Source organism: Oncorhynchus mykiss, chromosome 15 (genome assembly GCF_013265735.2).
Source record: "Oncorhynchus mykiss isolate Arlee chromosome 15, USDA_OmykA_1.1, whole genome shotgun sequence".
Lineage (NCBI taxonomy): Eukaryota > Metazoa > Chordata > Actinopteri > Salmoniformes > Salmonidae > Oncorhynchus > Oncorhynchus mykiss.
This window is the reverse complement of record NC_048579.1, coordinates 14,272,741-14,296,400: the sequence shown is the minus strand read 5'-3', so window position 1 is coordinate 14,296,400 and position 23,660 is coordinate 14,272,741. Positions and strand designations below refer to the sequence as shown.

Genomic DNA, 23,660 nt, shown 5'->3' with positions numbered 1-23,660 from the left:
GCAAGGCTCTGTATGTAATACAAAAAATAACAAGGTAGAACAAAAACACAAGAAATAAGAAGAATACAAGTAGTAAGTAAGCACACTCTCTATACAGGGTCAGTCAGTTCTAGTACCATATTTACAATGTGCAGGGATACTGGAGTGATAGAGGTAGATATGTAAGGTGACTAGGCATCAGGATATATGATAAACAAAGTAGCAGCAGCGTATAAGATGATTGTCTGTGAGTGGGTGTGCTTTTGTGTAGAGTCAGTATAAATGTATGTGCATATTATGTGTGTGTGTGAGCAAATTATATAGTGAGTGTTTGTGTGTATGTGTTGGAGTGTCACTGTGTGTGAGTGTGTAAGGACAGTGAGTGTGCATAGAAAGAAATACAAATAAAATACAAGGGTCAACCCAAAAAGAGAGCGAGAGAGTGAGAGAGAGAATAGTTCATTACAAGGTCAGTATGAAGAGAGGAAGAGAGGCCTTAATTATTCTGTACTGCAGCTCTATAATCGCTCCTCAATTATTCTGCACTGCAGGTCTATAATCGCAGGTTGGCTCAGTATAGTACACCTGCTTGGTGATTTTGATTGACAGGCTCACTTCAATGCACAACGACACCACTACAGTTCCGTTCGAATGGGCTATACCTCAGGAAATTACGTCAGTGCAGAGAATAATATGGCGTCTGCAATGGCTATAGACTTCATAGACAAACAGTATTTTGACATCCAGTTAAAATAACGACAAATTGAAGCCGCAGGGGGATTCTAAATGGACGATAAGGAATCTTCGGCGATGCTTTTTTATTGTCCTTTTTCTTGATCTCGGCTATAAACCCGCAGCCCATGTCAGAAGGAGCCAGGTCTGTCTGGTCGAAGAGGGGTTGTGGGGACTCGCAGCGCCGAGGTGAGAGACATTTTATTCTGCTAAACTAGCTGCTAGGTAATTCCACGGGATGTCGTGAGCTACCAGTCACTGTTATTCGTGACCGTTATATTTGAAGAGTTTAGATTGCAATTCAGTGTGTATTGCCGTTAGCAAGTTGGATAGCTACATTGACTATCAATTTGACACTCCTGTCATGGCCTTGCGTGGAAAATAATCAAGCTGTGATTCCCTCGACTGCGCGAGCTCACTGGTTAAACTCAGAGTTTACAAAATAAATGACTGGTTTAGCTAACGTTAGTTTGCTAGCCAACACGATTAGATCAAAGATTACATGGTGAGTCTATAGACGTGTTTTTGAGTCAATTAAATGCACTAGCTAAATTACAATCATGATTTAATTCATATATATTTTTTTATTTCTAGCTAGGTTTGAAGTACATCAGTTTTTTTCTCTCTCTCTGTCCCTCTCTCTCTGTGTGTGTCTGTCTTTAGATCAGGGCAAACATAAACAAAGGAAATGTGAGCGTCCCCTCAGCATGCTGTCAGCTAAACTCGAGACTGGCCTCGAGGCCCCCAAAAGGTACCATCTCCATGACAACCATAACATCCATTCCAGGGGAAAATGAATGTCCCCTTTCATTAAAGCCACGGAAGTTCCGACTGCGATACTGCATGCATTGTTAGCAAAAAACAGGAACCCTCCATTTTAGTGAATGGAAAAATGGCAATCATCTTGTAAAGATAATGCAGAAGATAATCATGGTACCAATAATTGCTTCTAATACATGTTCTGAAACATATTATTTTTTTAAAATCGCACTCAGAAAAAGTTAAAAATAATTGAGTTGCTAATGGTAGGCCATCATTGTAAATAAGAATTTGTTTTTATTAACTGACTTGCCTAGTTAAATAAAAAAAACAGTACCCCTGTCAGCCCTCAACGGGAGTTTCTCAATGAGGGGCAGTACTGAGCTAGCCTGCAACGTCACTTCCTGGAGTAGCTCAAACTGCGAATGTTAAGTCCCCACGAGACACCGTCTTAGCACATTGAAGCCACATTAAATCAGTTATCAAAGACAGTACAGTATGAAGATAGGCAGAAACTGCTTCTCCAATAAAAATCCCTGATCACACGTGTAGGAGACGTCATGGTGACGTTGGCTAGCTAAGCTCATGCATAGAAACAGTCGTTCGCTCTGAACTACGCATGTGCAGGGCGTCAAATCAAAGCCACTCCTTCCATAAAAAGTTTTTTTTTACAAAAAATGAAAACGGTTGGAGTAATACTTAAGACGTTGGCTCGAATCTAGGTTGTGCCTTTTAGATTTTGGAAAAGTGAACTAAGGAATCATTTTTCACTTCCCTCATTGACTTCTCAAACCCCGGCCTGGTCTGTTTCGCAGGCGTTCCTGGAAGTCTCCCAATGTTGCAGCTCTGGGTTTAGAAACTCTGTGGTGCTATTGAGTCTTCATGTAGGATTGAATGGTGTCACGTGATCGATGACTTTAGGTGGTGGGCTGAGGAGCTGATTATTTGTGTATATGTTCCTCATACAAAGTATATTTCAACACTGTCTGCTCAGGCAAATTTGCCGAACAAATCAGAACTCCCGTACATACCCCTCATGATGAAGGCAGCCAATGGCCTGCTTCTATCTAGGATGTAAACGCAGCCTACACATATCGCATACCTTGCAATACAATCTTCTCTAAAAACAGCTGGGCAAAATGTATACAATGTGCGCTGCAATAAGATAACCAGGGTTTGATTATTTAATATATATCCGTCCGCTCTTTATATATATATATATATATATATATATATATATATATATATATATATATATATATATATATATATATATATATATATATATATATATATATATATATATATATATATAAATTAAATAATCAAACCCTGGTTATCTTATTGCAGCGCACATTGTATACATTTTGCCCAGCTGTTTTTAGAGAAGATTGTATTGCAAGGTATATATATGCCCAATTTCAATGTTCTCTCATTGCTTCATCCGAAACATGACCCGCCAAACCGCGCTTCTTAACACCCGCCCGCTTAACCCAGAAGCCAGCCGCACCAATATATCGGAGGAAACACCGTTCAACTGATGACAGAGGTCAGCCTGCAGGCACCCGGTCTGCCACAAGGGGTCGCTAGAGCGCGATCGCAAAGTAAAGCCACTCCAGCCAAACCCTCCCCTAACCCGGATGACACTTTGCCAATGAGACTCCGGATCATGGCCGGTTGTGATATAGCCAGGGATCGAACCCGGGTCTGTATTGACGCCTCTAGCAATGCGATGCAGTGCCTTAGACCGCTGTGCCACTCGGGAGCCCCTAGGTTTTGTTTTCTAAACAAGATGAGTTCTCAAATTTCACCATCTGCCCAATACCATGGTGGGCATGCATAATGTTGGATGCATTGGAATAAAAAGTATGGAGGAGAATGATAAATGGTCTGCAGGATAATATAAAAAGCAGCTGGAAAATGAATGTTTGAGTTTTAAATACTAAATGTTCAGTGAATGTGAATAAATGTTGGTGGTTTAAATGATTAGCTTAACTTTCCTACTGACCTTCTAAAAATTGACGATGGCAAATACATGCCAATCCATTAATCTACTGCTAATTATGACTGAATGAGGAATGGTTCCCAAAACTACCATTCAAAAGATTGGGGTCACTTAGAAATGTCCTTGTTTTTGAAAGACAAGCACATATTTTTGTCCATTAAAATAACATGAAATTGTTCATAAATACAGCGTAGACATTGTTAATGTTGTAAATGACTATTGCAGCTGGAAACGGAATATCTACATAGGCGTACAGAGGCCCATTATCAGCAACCATCACTCCTGTGGTCCAATGGCACGTTGTGTTAGCTAATGAAAGTTTATCATTTTAAAATGCTAATTGATCAATAGAAAACCCTTTATCAATTATGTTATCACAGCTGAAGACTGTTATCCTGATTTAAAGAAGCAATAAAACTGGCCTTTAGACTAGTTGAGTATCTGGAGCATCAGCATTTGTGGGTTCGATTACAGGCTCAAAATGGCCAGAAACAAAAGTCTTTCTTCTGAGAAATGAAGGCTATTCCATGTGAGAAATTGCCAGGAAACTGAAGATCTCGTACAACGCTGTGTACTACTCCCTTCACAGAATGGCGCAAACTGGCCAGAATAGAAAGAGGAGTGGGAGGCCCCGGTGCACATCTTAGCAAAAGGACAAGTACATTAGAGTGTTTAGTTTGAGAAACAGACGCCAAATAAGTCCTCAACTGGTAGCTTCATTAAATAGTACCCGCAAAACACCAGTCTCAACGTCAACAGTGAAGAGTTAGGGATGCTGGCCTTCTAGCAGCCTTTTTATCCGGCCAGGAGGAAAGAATGGAAGAAATTTAATTTGAGTATAGGAATGGGGTCCTTGGAGTCTCAGTACGCGTTCTCCTCTTTCAGGAAAAAGTTATATTCACACATCTGACCAAACATTCTCAGTAGCTTTAGTTCTAGGCCACGGCTTGGTTTGAATAATCTTTTGTATTGATTTTCAACAAACAGTTTTGATGAACAATTTAATTTTGGGTTTGTCGTCCAGGTGATTCAGAGAAGGGCGTTGTTAGTTTCTCCCCGGACACAAGGGCCACTGTCCTCTGATTGGCTCGGAATACCCCCTCTGACATGCCCGTGGCCAATCAGAGGTGAGTGTGCTGTGTGTGCAGTGTGTGTGTGTGGAAGTAAATAGTGTGTTTGTGCATGCATTTGTATCTGATTGTTTGTGGATGGGTTTGCTGCTAGTGTGTGACGCTTCCAACACACCGACAGAGTCATTGTATTTTGGTACACCAGAATTACATTAATTTCCAATGAAACACTACGTTTGCCTTGCAGCATTGTGTTGCAGAGGCAGTTGCAGTGCGTTCAGTGTGGTGCATACTATCGAACGTATGCATCAAACTCTGTGTAGACGGCTTGACAGAAATGGTAGCAGAAGGTGAATGTTGAAATGTTGTTGCACACACATCCCGATGATGCTGCGTACTATTTAGCTCAAAGACGCCGTCGGGGTGTTCGAAGCGTAAGCACGCGTGTGTGTGAACGCAGCACCCATTTCTGTGTGGGTGTGTATTTCAGTGCCTGTGTGTGCGAGAGCTGAACTGCTGAGATGTGAATGTTGAATGTTCTTGACATCATTCCAGAGACTGTCTTACACACACGTGTTAGAGAGAAAAACAGCATTGTGTTTGGTCTGTAGTGTGACGGATCCCTTTTGAGTGACATAGTTTTTCTACTCTTTCATCGGTCTGTGGTTGAACGGTAAAGCATTAGTACTGTCATACTACCAGTGTGTTATTGATCCCTCTCCTTACTGGAGGTAAGTGTTATTAAGCTCATCCCTCCTCCTCCAGGTGTGTGATGTCGGGGGGGGAGGTGGAGGTGTACCTGTCCCAGGTTCATGATGGAAGCGTGTCCTCAGGGTTCCGGGCGCTGTACGAGGAGAGGCTCCTATTGGACGTCACGCTGCTGATAGAGGAACACCACTTCCATGTTAGCAACACACGCATACACACACACATACACACACACAGACACACATACACACACACACACACACATACACACACACAGACACACATACACACACACACACACACATACACACACACAGACACACATACACACACACACATACACACACACATACACACACACATACACACACACATACACACACACAGACACACATACACATACACACACACACACACATACACACACACAGACACACACACAGACACATACACACACACACACACACACACACACACACACACACACTCACTAACATGTCATTTAATGTTATCCCCTCCTCCAGGCACACAAGGCCCTGCTGGCGACCCAGAGTGACTACTTCCGGGTCATGTTCACAGCAGACATGAGAGAGAGAGACCAGGACAAGATCCACATGAAGGGGTTAACGGCTGCTGGCTTCGGCCACGTCCTGAGGTTCATGTACTACGGTTCACTGGAGCTCAGCATGGTCACTGTGCAGGAGATACTACAGGTAACACACAGACCTTTAACCCTCTGAGCCAGGGTTATTCAACCTGGGGACTGGGGCCCCCTAGGTGTCCGTGGAGGTACTGTAGGGGGTACGCAAAAATATATTTTTAAAAGTGATTTTATTCCCCCCCAGTTTTTATGAATATCGCAAACAACAAGAGAATAAATACATTATGAATTACGTACATACAGTAGAAAATATAAGAATATCTTCTAATGACATCAACTTTATTTCTCAACTCCTAATATTGAGCTTATTACTCATTGGAGCTAATTACACTCACTGGAGTATGTGACATTGAAAAAGAACCTGCTAGTAAGTCGCGGCAACTTCTTGGACCTACATTTTTTTTCCAGCACATGGCTAACCTTTGTTTAACCAGTTAAACAGCTGCTATTAGAGAAAATGTGTCTGAAGTGACCTTTCTAGCTAATAGACTGTTAGAGGTTACATTAAGAGTACATTTTATTTTATGAGACAATATACAAACTTTTAAAAAAATATTTAAATGTATTTATTGGTTTTCTTTTTTAAAGAGGAATGAAAATGTAAGCGTTTTGAAGGTTGTTTACTGATTTGGACATCTAAATTGGATGATTTTTAAGGTTGTCATACGGTTTGGGGTGGGGTTGCCAGAATTTCTTACAAAACAAATGGGGTTCCCAGAAAATCAGCCAGACAAAATGGTGTCCCCGCTGAAAACGTTACTTGCGCCAAATACAACAGGTGTAGACTGTGAAATGCTTACTTATGAGCGCTTTCCCAACATTCCAGTGTTTAAAAGTAAGAAACATTTGCCAAATAAAAAAGGAAATGGTAACATAACAATAATGAGGCTATATACAAGGAGTACCGGTACCGAGTCAATGTGCAGGGAGGGATATGTGGTAGTTGAGGTAATACAGTATGTACATGCAAGTGGGGTAAAAGTGACTAGGTAATCAGGATAGACAATAAAGAGTAGCAGCAGCGTATGTGAAGAGTGTGTGAGTGTGTGGCGTCATTATGCATGTGTGTTGGAGTGTCAGTGTAGTGAGTGTGAGGGCCCATGTCAAATATTTTCGGCCTCCTGAGGGGGAAGATGCATTGGGGTGCCTTCTTCATGACTGTTTTGGTGTGTTTGGACCGTGATAGTTCCTTAGTGATGTGGACACAGGAAGTTGAAGCTCTCGATCCGCTCCACTACAGCCCCATCGATGTGAAAGGACCTCCGTTTCCTCTCGTTGAGGGAGAGGTTGTTGTCCTGACACCATAATGCCAGGTCTCTGCCTATAGGCTGTCTCATTGTCATCTGTGATCAGGCCTACCATCGTTGCATCGTCGACAAACTTAATGATTGTGTTGGAGTCGTGCACGGCCACGCAGTCGTGGGTGAACAGGGAGTACAGGATGGGAGTAAGCACGCAGCCCTGAGGAGTCCCTGTGTTGAGGATAAGCGTGGCGGATGTGTTGTTGCCTACCCTCACCACCTGGGAGTGGCCCGTCAGAAAGTAAACAGGTATAATGTTTAGGTCCAGTATAGAGAGCATTTTACACCGGGCGTAGAGTTACGACCAGTTGTGTAAAGTACTTAAGTAAAAATACTTTTTAGTAATACTTAAATCGTTTTTTGGGATATCTTTACTTTAATATTTATAATTTTGACAACTTTTACTTTATTACAGTCCTAAAGAAAATAATGTACTCCATACATTTTCCCTGACACCCAAAAGTATATTTTGAATACTTAACAGAACAGGAAAATGGTCCAATTCACACACTTATCAGGAGAACATCCCTGGTCATCCCTACTGCCTCTGATCTGGCAGACTCACTAATCACACATGCTTCATTTGTAAATTATGTTGGAGTGTGCCCCTGGCTCTCCGTAAAAATAAAATAAAAACTTGTAAATTGTGCCGTTTGTGCTTAATATAAGAATTTGAAATGATTTATACTTTTACTTTTGATACTCAAGTGTATTTTAGCAATTACATTTACTTTTGATACTTAAGTATATTTAAAAAAAAAACTTTTACTCAAGTAGTCTTTTACTGGATGACTTTAACTTGAGTCATTTTCTATGAAGGTATCTTTACTCAAGTATGAAAATTGGGTACTTTTTCCACCACTGCTTATGACCAACTGGTGCAACTGGCCCCAGCTGACTAAGATCTGTCACTGTCTCCTCACCCTCTAGGCTGCCATGTACGTCCAGCTGACTAAGATCTGTCACTGTCTCCTCACCCTCTAGGCTGCCATGTACGTCCAGCTGACTAAGATCTGTCACTGTCTCCTCACCCTCTAGGCTGCCATGTACGTCCAGCTGACTAAGATCTGTCACTGTCTCCTCACCCTCTAGGCTGCCATGTACGTCCAGCTAACTAAGATCTGTTACTGTCTCCTCACCCTCTAGGCTGCCATGTACGTCCAGCTGACTAAGATCTGTTACTGTCTCCTCACCCTCTAGGCTGCCATGTACGCCCAGCTGACTAAGATCTGTCACTGTCTCCTCACCCTCTAGGCTGCCATGTACGCCCAGCTGACTAAGATCTGTCACTGTCTCCTCACCCTCTAGGCTGCCATGTATGTCCAGCTGACTAAGATCTGTTACTGTCTCCTCACCCTCTAGGCTGCCATGTACGTCCAGCTGACTAAGATCTGCCACTGTCTCCCCACCCTCTAGGCTGCCATGTACGTCCAGCTGACTAAGATCTGTCACTGTCTCCTCACCCTCTAGGCTGCCATGTACGTCCAGCTGACTAAGATCTGTTACTGTCTCCTCACCCTCTAGGCTGCCATGTACGTCCAGCTGACTAAGATCTGTCACTGTCTCCTCACCCTCTAGGCTGCCATGTACGTCCAGCTGACTAAGATCTGTCACTGTCTCCTCACCCTCTAGGCTGCCATGTACGTCCAGCTGACTAAGATCTGTCACTGTCTCCTCACCCTCTAGGCTGCCATGTACGTCCAGCTGACTAAGATCTGTCACTGTCTCCTCACCCTCTAGGCTGCCATGTACGTCCAGCTGACTAAGATCTGTCACTGTCTCCTCACCCTCTAGGCTGCCATGTACGTCCAGCTGACTAAGATCTGTCACTGTCTCCTCACCCTCTAGGCTGCCATGTACGTCCAGCTGACTAAGATCTGTCACTGTCTCCTCACCCTCTAGGCTGCCATGTACGTCCAGCTGACTAAGATCTGTCACTGTCTCCTCACCCTCTAGGCTGCCATGTACGTCCAGCTGACTAAGATCTGTCACTGTCTCCTCACCCTCTAGGCTGCCATGTACGTCCAGCTGACGGAGGTGGTAGAGTTCTGCTGTTCCTTCCTGCTGTCTAAGATCTGTCTGGAGAACTGTGCCGAGGTGATGAGACTTCTGGAGGACTTCAGCGTGGGGGTGGAGGGCGTGCAGGAGCAGCTCGACAACTTCCTGCTGGAGAACTTTGTTCCTCTGATGAGCAAACCTGACTTCCTGCTCTACCTCAGCCTGGAGAGACTGCAGGTGTGGTGGATGAACTGACTGGCACCCCTTAGTTAACTCTGTGTGTACCTGAACAGTGATGCTTTGAGCTCTTTAAAACAGGTGGTGTGTGTGTGTGTGTGTGTCAGGCGTACCTGGACAGTGATGCCCTGAGTCGGTTCCCAGAGATAGAGCTGTATGAGTCTGTCCAGGCCTGGCTCCGACACGACCGCCGCCGCTGGAGACACACAGACACTGTCGTCCAGTCTCTACGCTTCTGCCTCATGACCGCCGCTAACGTCTTCGAGAAGGTAGGGCGCACACAAATACTGTTACACGGTACACCGGTACTACGGTAGTATCACGGTACTGATGCTTATGATACCAACATTTTAGAGTACCATAGTAATGTTTCATATGATACTACCAAGTTTTTCAGCCCTACCGATCTAAAGAACCTGCTGGCGCCTGTTATAATATGTTTATAAAGTCAGTTGAATTGAAGCAACATTGACTAGTCTCTGGTATGCACAGGTCCAATGATATCCACTTCACTTTCATGTGTATATCACGTGTTGCAGCTGTAATGAACCAGCCCCATTCCCTACCTGCCCTCACTCGCCTGCTTCTCTCCGTCCGCTCTTCAGATCCCCTACCTGCCCTCCCTCGCCTGCTTCTCTCCGTCCGCTCTTCACATCCCCTACCTGCCCTCACTCGCCTGCTTCTCTCCGTCCGCTCTTCAGATCCCCTACCTGCCCTCCCTCGCCTGCTTCTCTCCGTCCGCTCTTCACATCCCCTACCTGCCCTCACTCGCCTGCTTCTCTCCGTCCGCTCTTCAGATCCCCTACCTGCCCTCCCTCGCCTGCTTCTCTCCGTCCGCTCTTCACATCCCCTACCTGCCCTCACTCGCCTGCTTCTCTCCGTCCGCTCTTCACATCCCCTACCTGCCCTCCCTCGCCTGCTTCTCTCCCTCCGCTCTTCACATCCCCTACCTGCCCTCACTCGCCTGCTTCTCTCCGTCCGCTCTTCACATCCCCTACCTGCCTGCTTCTCTCCGTCCGCTCTTCACATCCCCTACCTGCCCTCACTCGCCTGCTTCTCTCCGTCCGCTCTTCACATCCCCTACCTGCCCTCACTCGCCTGCTTCTCTCCGTCCGCTCTTCACATCCCCTACCTGCCCTCACTCGCCTGCTTCTCTCCGTCCGCTCTTCACATCCCCTACCTGCCCTCACTCGCCTGCTTCTCTCCGTCCGCTCTTCACATCCCCTACCTGCCCTCACTCGCCTTTTTCTCTCCGTCCGCTCTTCACATCCCCTACCTGCCCTCACTCGCCTGCTTCTCTCCGTCCGCTCTTCACATCCCCTACCTGCCCTCACTCGCCTTTTTCTCTCCATCCGCTCTTCACATCCCCTACCTGCCCTCACTCGCCTGCTTCTCTCCGTCCGCTCCAAGCTCATCTATTCCGCCGTCAGTTTTGAAAAATATAATTTAGCCGTGATGGCGAGTGGAGATGCAGACCCAGACTCTGAGTCTTCTGTTGTTAGAGTTGTACATTTGTTATTTTGGAGCAGCGCGCAAAGCGAGCAGTGTTGACACGTTGTATAATTGAATTGCCTGTTCTAACCAAGAGCACAGACCAGTCTGAATAGACTTTGAAAGCTCACTGTCATTCAGGCTCTGCGTGTCAGAGAGGGGCACCACTTGGCGACAGGCATGCTGTACAGCAAAGACAACGGTTAAAAACATATGACCCATATTACAGGAGATGCCTTTCTTTCTTTGTATCAGAATTCACACACAAGGCTTACCTGTGATTTGGAGGAATGGGAGGAAGGAGTATACATCAGTGGTGAAGGGAGGATGGATCATAATAATGGCTGGAACGTCACAAATGGAATTGTATCAAACACATATAAGCCATGTGTTTGATATATATATATATATATATATATATGAGACATCCTCCTCCCTCATGTGGTACCCTTCCTGCAGGCTCATCCTGACATGACCCTCCAGCATACAATGCCACCAGCCATACTGCTCGTTCTGTGTGAGATTTCCTGCAAGACAGGAATGTCAGTGTTCTGCCATGGCCAGCGAAGATCCCAATCCCATTGAGCACGTCTGGGACATGTTGGATCGGGGGGTGAGGGCCATAAAAGTTCCCCAGAAATGTCCGGGAACTTGCAGGTGCCTTGGTGGAAGAGTGGGGTAACATCTCACAGCAAATCTGGTGCAGTCCATGAGGAGGAGATGCACTGCAGTACTTAATGCAGCTGGTGGCCACACCAGATACTGAATGTTTCTTTTGATTTTGACCCCCCTCCCTTTGTTCAGGGACACATTATTCCAGTTCTGTTAGTCACATGTCTGTGGAACTTGTTCAGTTTATGTCTCAGTTGTTGAAACTTGTTACAGTGCCTTGCGAAAGTATTCGGCCCCCTTGAACTTTGCGACCTTTTGCCACATTTCAGGCTTCAAACATAAAGATATGAAACTGTATTTTTTTGTGAAGAATCAACAACAAGTGGGACACAATCATGAAGTGGAACGACATTTATTGGATATTTCAAACTTTTTTAACAAATCAGCGTGCAAAATTATTCAGCCCCTTTACTTTCAGTGCAGCAAACTCTCTCCAGAAGTTCAGTGAGGATATCTGAATGATCCAATGTTGACCTAAATGACTAATGATGATAAATACAATCCACCTGTGTGTAATCAAGTCTCCGTATAAATGCACCTGCACTGTGATAGTCTCAGAGGTCCGTTAAAAGCGCAGAGAGCATCATGAAGAACAAGAAACACACCAGGCAGGTCCGAGACACTGTTGTGAAGAAGTTTAAAGCCGGATTTGGATACAAAAAAAATTCCCAAGCTTTAAACATCCCAAGGAGCACTGTGCAAGCGATAATATTGAAATGGAAGGAGTATCAGACCACTGCAAATCTACCAAGACCTGGCCGTCCCTCTAAACTTTCAGCTCATACAAGGAGAAGACTGATCAGAGATGCAGCCAAGAGGCCCATGATCACTCTGGATGAACTGCAGAGATCTACAGCTGAGGTGGGAGACTCTGTCCATAGGACAACAATCAGTCGTATATTGCACAAATCTGGCCTTTATGGAAGAGTGGCAAGAAGAAAGCCATTTCTTAAAGATATCCATAAAAAGTGTCGGTTAAAGTTTGCCACAAGCCACCTGGGAGACACACCAAACATGTGGAAGAAGGTGCTCTGGTCAGATGAAACCAAAATTGAACTTTTTGGCAACAATGCAAAACGTTATGTTTGGCGTAAAAGCAACACAGCTCATCACCCTGAACACACCATCTCCACTGTCAAACATGGTGGCAGCATCATGGTTTGGGCCTGCTTTTCTTCAGCAGGGACAGGGAAGATGGTTAAAATTGATGGGAAGATGGATGGAGCCAAATACAGGACCATTCTGGAAGAGAACCTGATGGAGTCTGCAAAAGACCTGAGACTGGGACAGAGATTTGTCTTCCAACAAGACAATGATCCAAAACATAAAGCAAAATCTACAATGGAATGGTTCAAAAATAAACATATCCAGGTGTTAGAATGGCCAAGTCAAAGTCCAGACCTGAATCCAATCGAGGATCTGTGGAAAGAACTGAAAACTGCTGTTCACAAATGCTCTCCATCCAACCTCACTGAGCTCAAACTGTTTTGCAAGGAGGAATGGGAAAACATTTCAGTCTCGATGTGCAAAACTGATAGAGACATACCCCAAGCGACTTACAGCTGTAATCGCAGCAAAAGGTGGCGCTACAAAGTATTAACTTAAGGGGGCTGAATAATTTTGCACGCCCAATTTTTCAGTTTTTGATTTGTTAAAAAAGTTTGAAATATCCAATAAATGTCGTTCCACTTCATGATTGTGTCCCACTTGTTGTTGATTCTTCACAAAAAAATACAGTTTTATATCTTTATGTTTGAAGCCTGAAATGTGGCAAAAGGTTGCAAAGTTCAAGGGGGGCGAATACTTTCGCAAGGCACTGTATGTTCATACAAATATTTACACATGTTAAGTTTGCCGAAAATAAACACAGTTGACAGTGAGAGGACGTTTCTTTTTTTGCTGAGTTATATATCACACACACACACACTGATACTGTTGCAAGATGAAGCAGTCTGCCTTCCTCTATGACATCGCCTCTGACTAATTCGTCCTCTCTCAGGTGAAGACGTCAGAGTTCTATCGTTACTCTCGACAGCTGCGTCAGGAGGTGGACCAGGCTCTCAGCTACTTCCACGACGTCAACGAGCAGCCACTGGTCGAGACTCGGTCCAACCGCATCCGCTCGGTCCGACCGCAGACTGCCGTGTTCAGGGGCATGATCGGACACAGCATGGTCAACAGCAAGATCCTACTGCTGCACAAACCCAAGGTACGTTCCTGCTGCCGCACAGACCCAAGGTACGTTCCTGCTGCCGCACAGACCCAAGGTACGTTCCTGCTGCCGCACAGACCCAAGGTACGTTCCTGCTGCCTCACAGACCCAAGGTACGTTCCTGCTGCCGCACAGACCCAAGGTACGATCCTACTGCCGCACAGAGACAAGGATACAGCCGCAGGGTTCTGTGTTGGTACCAGAGGGGTACCAAGGCTCCTACTGAAGAGCTACTGGGTGTTGAGACTTGTTACAGCCATGCTCTAATATGTCAGGTTTAATGTCTATAATGTAACATTATACACATTATACACTTCTCTATAATGTGTCTGTTTGTCTATAATGTATGTCTGTTTATAATGTATCTAGATCTGTAATGTGTCTGTTTTAATGTTTCTATAATATCTACAATATCTAATGTGCCTACAATATCTGTCTATGATTTGTATAATATGTATATAGCTGTGTTAAAAAAAAAAATATTTAACCCTTATTTAACCAGGTAAGTTGACTGAGAACACATTCTCATTTACAGCAACGACCTGGGGAATAGTTACAGGAGATGAATGAGCCAATTGTAAGCTGGGGATGATTAGGTGACCATGATGTTATGAAGGCCAGATTGGTAATTTAGCCAGGACACCAGGGTTAACACCCCTACTCTTACAATAAGTGCCATGGGATCTTTAGTGACCACAGAAAGTCAAGACACCCGTTTAACGTCCCATCCGAAAGACGGCACCCTACACAGGTGTCACTGCCCTGGGGCATTGGGATCTTTTTTTTTAGACCAGAGGAAAAGGTGCCTCCTACTGGCCCTCCAACACCACTTCCAGCAGCATCTGGTCTCCCATCCAGGATCAATCCTGCTTAGCTTCAGAAGCAAACCAGCAGTGGGATGCAGGGTGGTAATACCCATACTAACATACTGTATACTACATACTTAATGAATACATACTATTTCATTTTAGTTTACTGTAAACAAACAGTGTATTTTCAGTTGAGTGTACTAGCTCTTCGCCTGTCTACTGGAAGTTGATGCTGTTGCTATGCAACTTCTTTCTAGCTTGTTAGCATGTCTAACAAATTACTAGATGGACATCTTACAACTTCATTAACAATGTCCATTGAAAACGCACAACGATTACACCACTTCCCATTTTCTGAAGAATTGAATTATGGGCCCTAAAAGCACGGAAATAGTGTCCACAGTTTGTATACTGCATATTTTGGCGAATGTAGTACGACATCCGGGAACTTTTAGCATACTGACTATATCCATACTATGACCAACGAGCATACTGACTATATCCATACTATGACCAACGAGCATACTAACTATATCCATACTGACTATATCCATACTATGACCAATAAGCATACTGACTATATCCATACTATGACCAACGAGCATACTAACTATATCCATACTGACTATATCCATACTATGACCAACGAGCATACTAACTATATCCATACTGACTACATCCATACTATGACCAATGAGCATACTGACTACATCCATACTATGACCAATAAGCATACTAACTATATCCATACTATGACCAATAAGCATACTGACTATATCCATACTATGACCAACGAGCATACTGACTATATCCATACTGACTATATCCATACTATGACCAATAAGCATACTAACTATATCCATACTAACTATATCCATACTATGACCAATAAGCATACTGACTATATCCATACTAACTATATCCATACTAACTATATCCATACTATGACCAATAAGCATACTGACTATATCCATACTATGACCAATGAGCATACTGACTATATCCATACTATGACCAATAAGCATACTGACTATATCCATACTATGACCAATGAGCATACTGACTACATCCATACTATGACCAATAAGCATACTAACTATATCCATACTAACTATATCCATACTATGACCAATGAGCATACTGACTATATCCATACTGACTATATCCATACTATGACCAATGAGCATACTGACTATATCCATACTAACTATATCCATACTGACTATATCCATACTATGACCAATAAACATACTAACTATATCCATACTAACTATATCCATACTATGACCAATAAGCATACTGACTATATCCATACTATGACCAATGAGCATACTGACTACATCCATACTATGACCAATAAACATACTGACTATATCCATACTATGACCAATAAACATACTAACTATATCCATACTATGACCAATAAGCATACTGACTATATCCATACTATGACCAATGAGCATACTGACTACATCCATACTATGACCAATAAGCATACTAACTATATCCATACTAACTATATCCATACTATGACCAATGAGCATACTGACTATATCCATACTATGACCAATGAGCATACTAACTATATCCATACTATGACCAATGAGCATACTGATTATATCCATACTATGACCAACGAGCATACTAACTATATCCATACTATGACCAATGAGCATACTAACTATATCCATACTATGACCAATGAGCATACTAACTATATCCATACTATGACCAATGAGCATACTGACTATATCCATATTAACTATATCCATACTATGACCAATGAGCATACTAACTATATCCATACTATGACCAATGAGCATACTGATTATATCCATACTATGACCAACGAGCATACTGATTATATCCATACTATGACCAATGAGCATACTGATTATATCCATACTATGACCAACGAGCATACTAACTATATCCATACTATGACCAATGAGCATACTAACTATATCCATACTATGACCAATGAGCATACTAACTATATCCATACTATGACCAATGAGCATACTAACTATATCCATACTATGACCAATGAGCATACTGATTATATCCATACTATGACCAACGAGCATACTGATTATATCCATACTATGACCAATGAGCATACTGATTATATCCATACTATGACCAACGAGCATACTAACTATATCCATACTATGACCAATGAGCATACTAACTATATCCATACTATGACCAATGAGCATACTGACTATATCCATACTATGACCAATGAGCATACTAACTATATCCATACTATGACCAATGAGCATACTGACTATATCCATACTATGACCAATAAACATACTAACTATATCCATACTATGACCAATGAGCATACTGACTATATCCATACTATGACCAATGAGCATACTGACTATATCCATACTATGACCAATGAGCATACTGACTATATCCATACTAACTATATCCATACTGACTATATCCATACTATGACCAATAAACATACTAACTATATCCATACTAACTATATCCATACTATGACCAATAAGCATACTGACTATATCCATACTATGACCAATGAGCATACTGACTACATCCATACTACGACCAATAAACATACTGACTATATCCATACTATGACCAATAAACATACTAACTATATCCATACTATGACCAATAAGCATACTGACTATATCCATACTATGACCAATGAGCATACTGACTATATCCATACTATGACCAATGAGCATACTGACTATATCCATACTATGACCAATAAACATACTAACTATATCCATACTATTACCAATGAGCATACTGACTACATCCATACTATGACCAATAAGCATACTAACTATATCCATACTAACTATATCCATACTATGACCAATGAGCATACTGACTATATCCATACTATGACCAATGAGCATACTAACTATATCCATACTATGACCAATGAGCATACTGATTATATCCATACTATGACCAACGAGCATACTGATTATATCCATACTATGACCAATGAGCATACTGATTATATCCATACTATGACCAACGAGCATACTAACTATATCCATACTATGACCAATGAGCATACTAACTATATCCATACTATGACCAATGAGCATACTAACTATATCCATACTATGACCAATGAGCATACTGACTATATCCATATTAACTATATCCATACTATGACCAATGAGCATACTAACTATATCCATACTATGACCAATGAGCATACTGATTATATCCATACTATGACCAACGAGCATACTGATTATATCCATACTATGACCAATGAGCATACTGATTATATCCATACTATGACCAACGAGCATACTAACTATATCCATACTATGACCAATGAGCATACTAACTATATCCATACTATGACCAATGAGCATACTGACTATATCCATACTATGACCAATAAGCATACTGACTATATCCATACTAACTATATCCATACTATGACCAATAAGCATACTGACTATATCCATACTAATTTTACGTCACAAATAGTGCGATTAGTATGAGTATTCGAAAACGACTTGTGTCTATAATGTGTCTAATGGCTATAATGTGTATAATATGTCGATAATGTGCCTAATGTCTGTCTAATGTATATATGTCAGTTTATAATGTGTCTATAATGTATATTTCTAATGTGTGTATGACCTGTCCGTAGGTGTGGTGGGAGTTGGAAGGTCCCCAGGTTCCTCTCCGACCAGACTGCTTGGCCATCGTCAACAACTTTGCCTTCCTGCTGGGGGGGGAGGAGCTAGGGCCTGATGGGGAGTTCCACGCCTCCTCTAAAGTCTACCGCTACGACCCCCGCCAGAACTCCTGGCTACGCATGGCCGACATGTCTGTGCCCAGGTCTGTACTTGTCACGTCCCAGGTGTGACATGGTTTCATGTTTCTACAAGATCTATTAGGTGTAAAGAAAAACGTTTTGTTTTTTGTGTCTTCACTTCAAGGTCAGAGTTTGCAGTGGGGGTCATCGGTAAGTTCATCTACGCGGTGGCTGGGCGGACGCGGGATGAGACATTTTACTCCACGGAACGCTATGACATCACGGCGGACCGCTGGGAGTTTGTGGATCCGTACCCGGTCAACAAGTACGGTCACGAGGGCACGGTCCTAAACGGTAAACTCTATATCACCGGAGGAATCACCTCCTCATCCACCTCCAAACAGGTGTGTGTGTTCGACCCGGGGCGGGACGAGGGGGGAGGGGTGTGTCTTTTCGACCCGGGGCGGGACACGGGGGGAGGGGTGTGTGTGTTCGACCCTGGACTGGATGCAGGGGGAGGGTTGTGTGTAGCAGGCTCTGCGGGAACAACGGACACACACAGGACGCGTTCAGCCCGCACCCCCCTCCTCCCCAACACACACACCAGCTGCTGGGAGAACAAGTCGAAGATGAATTACGCTCGCTGCTTCCACAAGATGATCTCCCATAACGGGAAGCTGTACGTGTTCGGGGGTGTGTGTGTGATCCTCCGGGCGTCATTCGAGTCGCAGGGCTGCCCGTCCACGGAGGTTTACGACCCTGAGACAGACGAGTGGACCATCCTGGCGTCGATGCCCATCGGGCGCAGTGGGCATGGCGTCGCGGTGCTGGACAGACAGATCATGGTACTGGGGGGCCTCTGCTATAACGGACATTACTCTGACTCCATCCTGACCTTTGACCCCGATGACAACAAGTGGAAGGAGGACGAGTATCCCAGGATGCCTTGCAAACTGGATGGGCTGCAGGTCTGCACTCTGCACTTCCCTGAGTACGTCCTGGAGCACGTCCGGCGCTGCAGCTGAGGTCTGGTTCAGTTCAGACACACCCCTTTAAGGTTTGGGAATGCCCCCCTTTTAAGACCAACTCCTCCTACAGGCCCCAGGCGTGGAGGTGGAGGATTGGTGTTTACAGGTGTGACACTAACACTCTCTAACACAGAAGCTTTTCAACTAGACACAGACTGAACTAAACATGCCATAGTAATCTGTCCACACGGGCAGAAAATTGAGCTTTGCTAGTGATCAGTGGTGGTGGGCAACTCAAGCTGGTCTGTTTCAAAATAAGCTTTTCAGAAAAAGGGAAAAATTGAGAAGATTTTTCATGATTCAGCTGGTTTATTTTGGACTGAGGTCAGTTTCATATTGTTATTATGATTCCGTTTCAAGCCCTGTCTGACTGAACTAATAATGTATAAACCCTGGATGACTGACAGTGGGGCGCTGTATTGAAGCCATTTTGGGTGGGAAGCTATAGAAATAAATGTTTCAATGTCTACACGTTTTTTACTGGTATATTATAATATATGTTAATTATGTGAACTAAAAATACAAAAAAAGGTTTGATAAAAACATATTCCTTACAGTAAGTACTTTAGAGAGTACCAATGTTACTGTCCCCACTACAACAAAGAAATACTTAAATACATGTGATTTTGTAAATTTTATTGGCTAATTGATAGCATCAGCAATCCAGGGTTTATTCACGTCATTGGTCTGAACCATGTCTGTCTGTATGTCTCAACCATGCTGTGTCATGTTCATGTGATGTCATCTAGTCTCTCTGTAACCCTTTCTCTGATGCCGCTTTCAAGACAACTGGGAACTCGGAAATCTCCTACCTCTGACTTCAAGACGTGTGTTCAAGACAACTGGGAAATCGGGGCGGAGCGACCTCCGACTGGGGAAAAATAGTTTTGAACGGTCATCTAACTCGGAATTCGAAAGTCGGAAACTCTGGGATCATCTTAAAGCTCTGACTTTCCGATCTGAAGGTCACTGACGTCATGATTTGACCTTCCCAGTTCTCTTGAAAGCACCATTAGTCTGTGGAGCTGGAGTGTGTGTGTGTGTGATACATGAATGAGCAAAATATTAAAAAATATGCACTCATCATACTATTGGGATTGTGAGAAAGATGATCATGGTGATGATTTAGCGTTGTCATGACTACACTGCAATAACACTGTCCTGCTGACAGAGAGCCATGTAACAGTTCAGAGGTCAGGGATGACTGCAGTGTGAAGGTCCCCGTCTCTCTGGCAGTACTGTATGTAAGATTTCACTTTATTTATTGACGTTAACCATCTGCTCTGAGTGTTGCTGTGGCAGACGACGAGGGTGTGTTAGATGGTAGGAGTTGGCCACAGAAATGAACCAGAAACAACTTTTGATTCAAAAAAACTAAATAAGTTGATACAGAAAAGGAGTTAATATTAAAGATCAATTTGAAATAGGCTCAAAACTCCCAGTAACACATTAACTATTTTTGCTTGATCATATTTTGAGTGTCAAAGGTGATCTGGCTAACTTATGGATCCTACTTTGTAAAGCCCTACCCTGGCTTAGTCCTGTCTCTGTCTGTCTGTCTGTCTGTCTGATGGAGCCAGCTGCAGCATATGAACCTGCTCATCTCTCTCGTTCTTCTTTTAATGAACAACAATGAAAAGGGCTAAAGCACGGTCTTCTGCAGTTCTGTCTGTCAGCCATTTTTTTTGTATGTGTGTTTATGGAGATCCATCCACCACCAGCTAACTCTGTGTGATTGTGGTCGGGATGTTGGGTTGATGTGATTTGCCTTTCAATAGAGCATAGTCTTTATGATACTTTGAGAGATTGTGTCACTCTTTCTGATTCCACATTTCCCTCTTCTTTCCCTCCCTCCTTTCCTCTACCCAGCGTCCTCTTGCCTGCACTCACGGCTCTATTCAATCAAACCTGCAGTGCAGTATTTATGCAGTAGCATACAAACATGCCTTTTCCCCCAGTCAAAAAGTCACAGAGCGGTTTGTGGTACTGTATAAATACCAGGCAGACCCCCCTCACGGGCAGTGGCTCCATTTGACAGAATAAGATGTGTGCAGTAGTGTATAAACAGGGACTGTTAACATCACTAAGGCAGCTTAGATGTAATAAGGTATTCTGTCATCTCCCATCTGTGTCTTTGTCTATATTTTACATGTAAAAATGACTATCGATATCATGAACACTTAGGCCCAGTTGGTTTTCCAGACGGTAAACCTACTTCTGGACTAAAAAGCAATGCGCAATAGAGAATCTCCACTGAAAGTGGTTTTTTTTTTGTCCAGGAATAGTATGCGTCTGGCAAACGGGCCAATATTATGCCAAACTTCAGTCTTTAAACAGCGGTTTCCCTCTGCTGGTCAACATGTGTATTAGTCCTGCTGTTTTTATTTGGGACAGGGCTTGTCTGTCTGTCATAGCTCAGCATTTATAATCAGCCCTCAGTCTCAGTAGGATAAAACTATAGAATATTGTGGATTAAAAACACCCTGTACGATGACTATTTCTAAAAGAAAAAATAAATCAGATAAACAATGTATTTACTATAATCTGAGTAGACACTGCTATTTCAAACACTTTGTAATTTATATCCAGAAATAAATGTTCATACTGTTAAGCTTTTCTGCTTTACTTGAGTGTTTTATTGAGTGTGTTGGCAGTGGTGTAAAGTACTAAATATACTTTAAAGTACAACTAGGTCGTTTTCTCTGTACTTTACTATTTATATTTATGATGTTTACTTCACAACATTCCTAAAGATAACACATGGTCATCCCTTTTGCCTCTGATCTGGCTGACTCACTAAACGCATGCAACTTTTGTAAATGATGTTGGAGTGTTCCCCTGTCTATCCGTACATTTTAAAAACAAGAAAATGGTGCCATCTACTTTGCGTAATAATACAAGAAATATGAAATTATTTATACTTTTGATACTTAAGTATATTTACAACCTTACTTTTACTCAAGTAGTATTTTACTGGGTGACTTTCCCTTTTACTTGAGTATTTTTCTATTAAGGTATCTAATCATTTTACTCAAGTATGAGAAATGGGTACCTCTTCCGTCACTGATGCTGAAAAGTGTGTGCTCATCTGTGATGCTCACTATAGTTTGCTACCACCAGAAGTCGCTGTTGATGATCATCGTTCTACAATTGCGGAATCTGGTGTTTTTGTCCCTGTTCGACTTGCCGTACAAAAGCAGTCACCAGGAAGAGAAATATCAAACGTTGGGAAACTGGTAATGGTTAAACATTTCTCTTGTATGATACATCCAGGTTATCTTAGAATAGTACAGACGTAGCTAATGGTAGAGTACAATATGACAACAGTAAAATACTGTTTAAAATAGGGATGCACAATATATCGGTGTACATATTGGAATCGGCCGATATTAGCTAAAAAATGCTGATGTCTAGTTTAACGCTGACATGTATACTTGTATAACATAGGTACAGGACGTAACGACGCCACATGAATGTTGCGCTACAGGTGCAGCATTCCTAACTTAGCCCACAATGTTGGCTGTTTTATTTTTTTTATTTTTTTCACCTTTATTTAACCAGTTAGGTAAGTTGAGAACAAGTTCTCATTTACAACTGCGACCTGGCCAAGATCAAGCAAAGCAGTGCAACACCAACAACACAGAGTTACATATGGAATAAACAAACATACAGTCAATAATACAATAGAGAAAGTCTATATATACAGTGTTTGCAAATAAGGGAGGTAAGGCAAATAGGCCGTAGTGGCGAAATAATTACAATACAGCAATTAAACATAAGTGATAGATATGCAGAAGATGAGTGCGCAAGTAGAGGTACTGGGGTGCAAAGATGCAAAATAAATAACAGTATGGGGATGAGGTAGTTGGATGGGCTATTTACAGATGGGCTACGTACAGGTGCAGTGATCTGTGTGCTGCTCTGACAGCTGGTGCTTAAAATTAGTGAGGCGGATATGAGACTCTAGCTTCAGTGATTTTTGCATTTCGTTCCAGTCATTGGCAGCAGAGAACTAGAAGGAAGGCGGCCAAAGGAGGAATTGGCTTTGGAGAGTTCACAGTCTTACCAGACACCTAGGTATTTGTAGTTGTCTAAGTCAGAACCGTCCAGAGTAGTGATGCTGGACGGGCGGGCAGGTGTGGGCAGCGATCGGTTGAAGAGCATGCATTTAGTTTTACTTGCATTTAAGAGCAGTTGGAGACCACGGAAGGAGAGTTGTATGG

At 42.9% G+C, this 23,660-nt stretch overlaps 1 protein-coding gene across 5 annotated transcripts; it reads left to right on the top strand.

The window, feature by feature from the left end:
• LOC110489639 (kelch-like protein 15) lies at positions 1 to 22,053 on the top strand. 5 transcript variants are annotated; one of them, XM_036943794.1, is made up of 10 exons: positions 13 to 900; positions 1,375 to 1,462; positions 4,500 to 4,602; positions 5,311 to 5,449; positions 5,778 to 5,966; positions 9,226 to 9,450; positions 9,558 to 9,719; positions 13,613 to 13,822; positions 18,302 to 18,492; positions 18,594 to 22,053. In XM_036943794.1, exons 3-10 carry the CDS (start codon positions 4,583 to 4,585, stop codon positions 19,432 to 19,434), a joined length of 1,977 nt encoding a protein of 658 aa, XP_036799689.1. In that variant the 5' UTR covers positions 13 to 900; positions 1,375 to 1,462; positions 4,500 to 4,582; the 3' UTR covers positions 19,435 to 22,053. The 5 variants fall into 5 exon arrangements, with proteins under 5 accessions (XP_036799687.1, XP_036799689.1, XP_036799690.1 ...); XM_036943792.1 differs by lacking the exon at positions 4,500 to 4,602 and having other exon boundaries at positions 1 to 900; XM_036943795.1 differs by lacking the exon at positions 1,375 to 1,462.
• Positions 22,054 to 23,660: the final 1,607 nt, after the last annotated feature.

Bases quoted from the DNA above. Each gene is read 5' to 3' on its own strand.
- LOC110489639 (XM_036943792.1), top strand. From the start codon at position 840: ATGTCAGAAGGAGCCAGGTCTGTCTGGTCGAAGAGGGGTTGTGGGGAC. The intron at 9,451-9,557 runs GTGTGGTGGATG...TGTGTGTGTCAG, and splicing joins TCAGCCTGGAGAGACTGCAG to GCGTACCTGGACAGTGATGC. The intron at 18,493-18,593 runs GTCTGTACTTGT...CTTCACTTCAAG, and splicing joins GCCGACATGTCTGTGCCCAG to GTCAGAGTTTGCAGTGGGGG.